The sequence below is a fragment of the Callithrix jacchus genome, chromosome 6, assembly GCF_049354715.1.
Source record: "Callithrix jacchus isolate 240 chromosome 6, calJac240_pri, whole genome shotgun sequence".
Taxonomy (NCBI): Eukaryota; Metazoa; Chordata; class Mammalia; order Primates; family Cebidae; genus Callithrix; species Callithrix jacchus.
Window position 1 is genome coordinate 123986115 of NC_133507.1, and position 8119 is coordinate 123994233.

The 8119-nt window shown below is 42.1% G+C and overlaps 1 protein-coding gene across 16 annotated transcripts in view; it reads right to left on the reverse strand.

Annotated features, from left to right (window-relative positions):
• The window catches only part of ICA1L (islet cell autoantigen 1 like), an 81659-nt gene extending 76229 nt beyond the window's left edge, over positions 1-5430 (reverse strand). For 4 of the 16 annotated variants that reach the window (XM_078328232.1, XM_035305341.3, XM_078328228.1 and 1 more), the window contains exon 1: positions 4611-5147. In XM_078328232.1, the coding sequence (XP_078184358.1) occupies positions 4611-4618 (8 nt within the window). In that variant the 5' untranslated portion in view covers positions 4619-5147. Of the gene's footprint in view, positions 1-3530; positions 3598-4225; positions 5148-5289 lie in introns of those variants that run through there. The other 12 variants (XM_035305344.3, XM_008999232.5, XM_035305337.3 and 9 more) reach the window with 6 other exon arrangements.
• Between the last annotated feature and the right edge of the window lie 2689 nt (positions 5431-8119).

Genomic DNA, 8119 nt, shown 5'->3' on the forward strand with positions numbered 1-8119 from the left:
CAGTATCAGCCTTTCAAAAAATATACCAAAAGGTAAAGACCATCAACATAATGAAAAATTTACATCAACTAATGGGCAAAACAGCCAGCTAGCATCAAATGGCTGTATTAAACTCACATATATTATTATTAATCCTAAATTTAAACTGACTAAATTCCCCAATCAAAAGACACAGACAGGCAAATTGGATAAAAGTCAAAACCCATTGGTAAGCTGCATCCAGACCCATCTCATATGCAAGGATACACAAGACTCAAAACATAGGGATGGAGGAAGATTTGCCAACCAAATGGAGAGCAAAAATAAATAAATAAATAAAAAGCAGGAGTTGCAATTCTCGTCTCTGATAAAACAGACTTTAAAGCAACAAAGATCAAAAGAGGCAAAGAAGGATGTTACATAATGGTAAAAGAATCGATGCAACAAGAAGAGCTAACGATCTTAAATATACACGCACCCAATACAGGAGCACCCAGATACATAAGACAAGTTCTTAATGACTTATAAAGAGACTTAGACTCCTATTAATAGTGGGAGACTTTAACATCACATTGTCAATATTAGGCAGATCAACGAGACAGAAAATTAACAAGGATATCCAGGATTTGAACTCAGACCCGGAACAAGTAAACTTAATAAACATTTATAGAACTCTCCACCCCAAATACACAAAACATACATTCTTACCAGTACCACATCACACCAACTCTAAAAGTGACTACATAATTGGAAGTAAATCACTCCTCATTAATTGCATAGCAGTTCACAGGTTTAAATGAAATATTGGTTGGCTGCTTGTCTGTTATTTTCCTCCCTGTTTCCATTGTTAAGCACAATTATTGGCATAAAAGAGGTTTTCAATACCCATTTTTAGACTGCATTCTAGCCTGGGCAATAAAGCAAGACTCCCGTTCTCTCTCCCTCTTTGTCTTCCTCTTTCTTTCTCTCTTTCATTCTTTTTTCTTTCTTTTCTTTTTTCCAAAAAAAAAAAAAAAACATACACAAGTCTATAAACGTAATTCACCACATAAACAGAACCAAAGACAAAAACAGTAAGATTATCTCAATAGATGCTGAGAAGGCCTTTGACAAAATTCAACAGCTCTTTATACTAACAACCCTCAATGAACTAAGTATTGATGGAATGTATGTCAAAATAATAAAAGCTATTTATAACACACCCACAGCCAATATCATACTGAATGGGCAAAAACTGGAAGCATTCCCTTTGAAATTTGGCACTAGACAAGGATACCCTCTCTCACCACTCCTATTCAATACAGTATTGGAAGTTCTGGCCAGAGCAATCAGGCAAGAAAAAGAAATAAAGGGTATTCAATTAGGAAAGGAGGAAATCAAATTGTCTCTATTTGCAGATGGCATGATTGTATATTTAGAAGACCCCACTGTCTCAGCCCAAAATCTCCTGAAACTGATAAGCAACTTCAGCAAAGTCTCAGGATACAAAATCAATGTGCAAAAATCACAAGCATTCCTATACACCAATAACAGACTTAAAGAGAGCCAAATCAGCAATCAACTGTCATTCACAATTGCTACAAAGAGAATAAAATACCTAAAAATACAACTAACAAAGAATGTAAAGGACCTCTTCAAGGAGAACTACAAACCAATACTTGACAAAATCAGAGAGGACAAAAGCAGATGGAGAAACATTCCATGCTCATGGTTAGGAAGAATCAATATCGTGAAAATGGCCATACTGCCCAAAGTGATTTACAGATTCAACACTATCTCCAGCAAGCTACCAATGACCTTCTTCACAGAGCTGGAAAAAACCACCTTAAACTTCATACAGAACCAAAAGTGAGGCCACAAAGCCAAGTCAATTCTAAGCAAAAAGAACACAGCAGAAGGCATCACACTACTGGACTTCAAACTATATTACAAGGCTACAGTAATCAAAACAGCATGGTACTAGTACCAAAACAGAGATATAGACCAATGAAACAGAACAGAGGCCTCGGAGGCAACACCACACATCTATAACCATCTGATCTTTGACAAAACTCACAAAAACAAGCAATGAGGAAAGGATTCCTTGTTTAATAAATGGTATTGGGAAAACTGGCTAGCCATGTGCAGAAAGCAGAAACTGGACCCCTTCCTGACACCTTACACTAAAATTAACTCCAGGTGGATTAAAGACTTAAACATAAGACCTAACACCATAAAAACCCTAGAAGGAAATCTAGGCAAAACCATTCAGGACATAGGCATAGGCAAGGACTTCATGACTAAAACACCAAAAGCATTGGCAACAAAAGCCAAAATAGACAAATGGGACCTAATCAAACTCCACAGCTTCTGCACAGCAAAAGAAAGTCATTAGAGTGAATTGGCAACCAACAGAATGGGAAAAAATTTTTGCAAACTACCCATCTGACAAAGGGCTAATATCCAGAATCTACAAAGGACTAAAGCAGATTTACAAGAAAAAAATAAACAAGGCCATTCAAAAGTGGGTGAAGGATATGAACAGACACTTTACAAAAGAAGACATATATGAGGCCAACAAACATAAGAAAAAATGCTCATCATCACTGGTCATTGGAGAAATGCAAATCAAAACTACGTTGAGGTACCATCTCACACCAGTTAGAATGGTGATCATTAAAAAATCTGGAGACAACAGATGCTGGAGAAGATGTGGAGAAATAGGAACACTTTTACACTGTTGGTGGGAGTGTAAATTAGTTCAACCATTGTGGAAGACAGTGTGGGGATTCCTTAAGGACCTAGAAACAGAAATTCCATTTGACCCCGCAATCCCATTACTGGGTATATATCCAAAGGATTATTAATCGTTCTATTATAAGGATACATGCACACAAATGTTAATTGAGGCACTGTTTACAATAGCAAAGACTTGGAACCAACCCAAATGCCCTCTGATGATAGACCGGTCAGGAAAATGTGGCACATATATACCATGGAATACTATGCAGCCATAAAAAATGATGAGTTCGTGTCCTTTGTAGGGACATGGATGAACCTGGAAACCATCATTCTCAGCAAACTGACAGAAGAATAGAAAATCAAACACCACATGTTCTCACTCATTGGCAGGTGTTGAATAATGAGAACACATGGACATAGGGAGAGGAGCAACACATACTGGGGTCTGTGGGAGGGAAATAGGGGAGGGACAGTGGGGGGTGGGGAGTTGGGAAGAGATAACATGGGGACAAATGCCAGATATAGGTGATGGGGAGGAAGTCAGCAAACAACACTGCCATGTATACCTATGCAACAATCTTACATGTTCTTCACATGTACCCCAAAATCTAAAATGCAATAAGAAAAAAAAGGAAAAAAATGCTAGAAAGAAATAAAAAATGTTAACAGTTGTCAATGTTGGCTGCTGTAAATATAGATATTGTGTTACTTTAGTCTGTATTTTTTATCTATCTCAACTAAATTAACAAAGAAATGAAAAAACACTAGTGTTATATGCAAATGAGTCAACAATGGCAAAATAATAATGAGGTACATAGAAGGTTACTAACTTTTAATGGTGAATACTGGATCCAAACAGAAGTTTGAAAATTTTGATTTCAGAAAAAAATCACGAAACTTAAGGGATGAATGAAAAACAGACAAAATGAAACAGGGTAATGAGGACAATATTAAATAACAAAATCTACTTTTAACAAGGAAATCTTTCCAGTTACAGACTATTTAAAAATCTTTCACATATCCTATCTGTTGTTGTTAAAGAATATAAAAAGAATAAAATTTTAAAGGAGGTACAGGAGTACAATGAAAAAGCTAAGTTAAAAAGTAAAGAAAAATGTAAATACAGGATCACACAATGAAATCACAAAGTTTGGCAGTACAGAACAAAACAGTGTATTATCCATTTTCTATCTAGTATTTTGATATCTGGTCCTAGTTCCATAACTGGTATAAATTTTAATATTTTTTATGATAAACATTTAATAAAAATATGGCATCCTACTTTTTCCACCAGTCTCATATTTGCAATTTTTCCTCTTTGGACTGGCTGATCTTCTCTGAGCACCCTTTTAACTCTAAAATTATACTGGTAATTAGAACACTGTCTTCCACAGAGCTGTTTCAATGACTAGATAGACAATCATTTTGCACTATTAAATAGAGATTTCAAAGGATACTGGGTATGATAGGCACAGATAAATATTAAACGAACTAAAATTTTGGTCATATAAAAATACATACATACCATTCGGAGATGTTTACTTGGCCAATAAATGTATCATTAACTCCTATTAAAGGATGAGGCACCTGTGGCTACTCAAAAAATACTGATGATTAAAGTAATATCCTCTTACATTACGTCGCCTGAGTCGGAACCAAATAAATCAATACATAAATACTTCTGGGAAAAATCAAAACCATGGGAAAACGTTATCTTCCCAACAATCTATTTTACAGAGACCCATAGTTTATAACAGTTTTATGCTGTGTGCATCAAGATCATCTATTACACGAAAAATGATTCCACCCCCTCTACTGGCAAAGCCCCAGCATCGCGAGTGAGTTGCCAGGATGATCTCCCTGCTTTCCCCTCTCCGTCTTCCTTGGAGCATCAGGAAGACTGACATCACCTGGGCATCTGACCAGCTGACCTGCGTTTCCAGGAGCCAGATCTGTGCCGTGGGGCCGGGTTCTCGGCCTGGGGAGCAGGATCTGTGCGCGGAGCCCCTCGCGGGGCTGTGCATTCTGCAGTCCACGGACATTTACTATGTTTTGTTTTTATCCTTCGGTTGCCAATTAGTTTCTAAGGAAGACATTCGTATATAATAGCGAAATAAAAATAAACACCACTTCAAAAGGAGGCCAGCAGGGAAGCACCTGAGGGCTGTTTGAGTGATTGGCCGCCGCCCCTATTAGGAGCGACCACCACCACCGAGGAAAATCATCCCAACGAGCCCCAGGCCGACGCGCTCCTTCACAACAGTGAGCGTGGCCGGGAGGCGCCCGTCGGCCGCAGGAGACCCGGCCACACCAGAAACAGCTCCTCGCTGGTTTTGCCGGGATGGAGGCCAGAACGACCCCGAGCAGGGCTTTGCCCGTGAAAAGGCCGCAGGCAGCGGCCGGGGTCCCAAAGAGAACCGAAGAACCAAGGAGGCCAGCAAGGCCCTGAGAGGCCGCGCGCGCGCGTGGCCGACGCCTCCCGCCGCGCCCCCGCCTCCCAGCGTCGCCATGGGAACCCGGGATTTGGCCTCTGGGCCTGACCGTCGCCTGAGGGAGAAGAGGGGCAGGCAGGAGGCCGCAGACGCTTACCGCGACGCCGGAGCCGCGAGGTGACGCTCCTCCGCCGCCTTGGGTCGCGTTCGGCCGCGCGGGGGTCCGTTCCGGCACCCGTTCCGGCCGCCGCCCGCGAGCCCCGCGCCGCCTCCGGGCCGCTCCAGCAGCCCGTGCCCCTTCGCATCCGTGCGTGGAGGTGTCAGGCTCCCGCTGCGGGAGGCGGGAGATTTAAACCGCACGGTCTGGCGTCCGCGTTCTACCCCCTCGGGCGCCGGCCTGACCCCGCCGCGGGCCCGGCTCCGGACCGGTGCATCTCTCGGTCCGCCCTTGAATGAACTCGGGAACCCTCTTCTATACCTCCTTTCCCATTTCCTCTTTTTTTTTTTTTTTTTTTTCCTTGTTGAGACGGAGTTTCGCTCTTGTTACCCAGGCTGGAGTGCAATGGCGCGATCTCGGCTCACCGCAACCTCCGCCTCCTGGGTTCAGGCAATTCTCCTGCCTCAGCCTCCTGAAGAGCTGGGATTACAGGCACGCGCCACCATGCCCAGCTAATTTTTTGTATTTTTAGTAGAGACGGGGTTTCACCATGTTGACCAGGCTGGTCTCGATCTGTTGACCTCGTGATCCACCCGCCTCGGCCTCCCAAAGTGCTGGGATTACCGGCTTGAGCCACCGCGCCCGGCCTCCCATTTCCTCTTTACTTAATAAAGTGAAATGACAAACACCAAACCGGTGAGAACATCACGAGGAGGAGCTGCGTGTGAGCCTTTTGAGGCGTGGGAAGTGAAAGTCATTAGCCCAGGGCCCTTCCAGCTCCCTCCCAGCCCCCGCGGCACCTGCTGGCCTACCCGGGTCGCTCCTGAATCGCCCGGCCCTCCTCAGCTCAGCACCACTGCTCCCTACGCGGAAAGCGTTCGCGCGCTATATTTAATTCTCGTGTTAAAGGTTTAAAGAGTTGCCGGGCGCGGTGGCTCAAGCCTGTAATCCCAGCACTTTGGGACGCCGAGGCGAGTGGATCACGAGGTTAAGAGATCGAGACCATCCTGATCAACATTGTGAAACCCCGTCAATACTAAAAATACAAAAAATTAGCTGGGCAGTGGCGCGTGCCTGTAATCCCAGTTACTTAGGAGGCCGAGGCAGGAGAATTGCCTGAACCCAGGAGGCGGAGGTTGCGGTGAGCCGAAATCACGCCATTGCACTCCAGCCTGGGTAACAAGCGTGAAACTTCGTCTCAAAAAAAAAAAAAGGTTTAAAGAGTTGTAAATTAACAACCGTTCATAACCAGCCTCAAATGCACAAATCCATATCCATAATGTTTGTGATAAACGAAAAATCGGATCCTGAAAGTCTCAGGAAAAAAAAAAAAGAAGGCAAAACTATGTTACTACTGGTGGGAGAAAATTTAATAAACTCAAACTGCATTCTTTTTAAAGATGACTCCAAAACTTAAAACAGCTTTCCTAAAACAGCAGAATCTGAATTATCGATAATTACAACTGTGACACATAGGATAGCAAAGAATTAAAAAGTTACACTCGAGGTGATAACTAGGCTGTATGATCACAAAAGACAATGATGGGGTGACATTCCAGAATATTAACAGTACAAAATACTCAACCAGGAAAGTATAATTTTAGAATAGGAAAAGTGGCAAGCTACAGTGGGTTAATTTGACTGAAAACATTAAATATCTTTAGATTTTTACCCTGAGATATTTGGATTTCAAGGAATAGGCAAATACCTGAAATTATGTGCAAAATTTTGGTTTTCTTTTTCTTTTTTTTTTTTTTAAGAGTCCACAGCTTTCCTCAGAAGAGTAAAAATTAGCGTTTGGCAAACATGGGTGATTGACGTTATTTCCTTTGATGGCTTTCCTGACTCTTACTAAATGTGGCATTCTACTAAGAGGCATACTGCTGTCTGGCTGTAATGGTCTACCTGCCTGTCTGCCACATTAGATGCTGAGCTGCTTCAAAGCTACTCCGCCCTTACACCTTTCTGCAGCCTTGTCACCCACCTAGCACAGTGCCTAATACAAACTAGGTCCTGAAAGAATGTTTAGTCCATCAATGAATGAAGTGAAACAAAGATAGCTAATTAACAACTGAAGAATACATTATAAAATATCTGAAAAGAACAGATCATCTTTCTCACCTAAGGAATAAGTAACTAACATGGCAAGCGAAATGACTTTCAAATGTTACTATTCCACATGGTAAAGTTCTTGGGGTATTTTAGAAAATGTTTGTTCCAACAAGATGAAGTTGAAGTCAAGAGAACAGTAAACTAATATCTTCTTCAGCTCAATCTGAGGCCAAGTAAGGTCCTCCAAGGAACACATCAGGAAGTCAGAATAGTGGCTATGGGCTGGGCCTATTGCTTTTATTTACTTAACTGGGGAAAATTACAGAACGATATAGTGTCTCCAAGCCGTCAATGAAGTGTACCATTTACATATTATCACTTTTTCTTCACAAGTCACTAAGCAAAAATGGCACAGCGTAGGAATAGTATTAGCAAATAATGTAGAGCTAGCTACTGATGTTCCTCCTGGACAGGAATCAAGTCTTACTCATATTTCATAAAAGTCTGTGGAATGCATTAATCTTCATTTAGCTGTTGGATTGATAAAATGCTTAAATGGCTTGCACTAGGACAAGTGTGGTAGCTCACACCTATACTCCCAGCACTTTGGGAGGATAAGGTGGGTGGAGCACTTGAGGTCAGGAGTTTGAGAACAGCCAGGCCAATATGGTGAAAGCCTGTCTCTACTAAAAATTCAAAAATTAGCCCCCTGTGGTGGTGTGTGCCTGTAATCCCAGCTACTTAGGAGGCTAAGGCACGAGCATCGCTTGAACCCAGG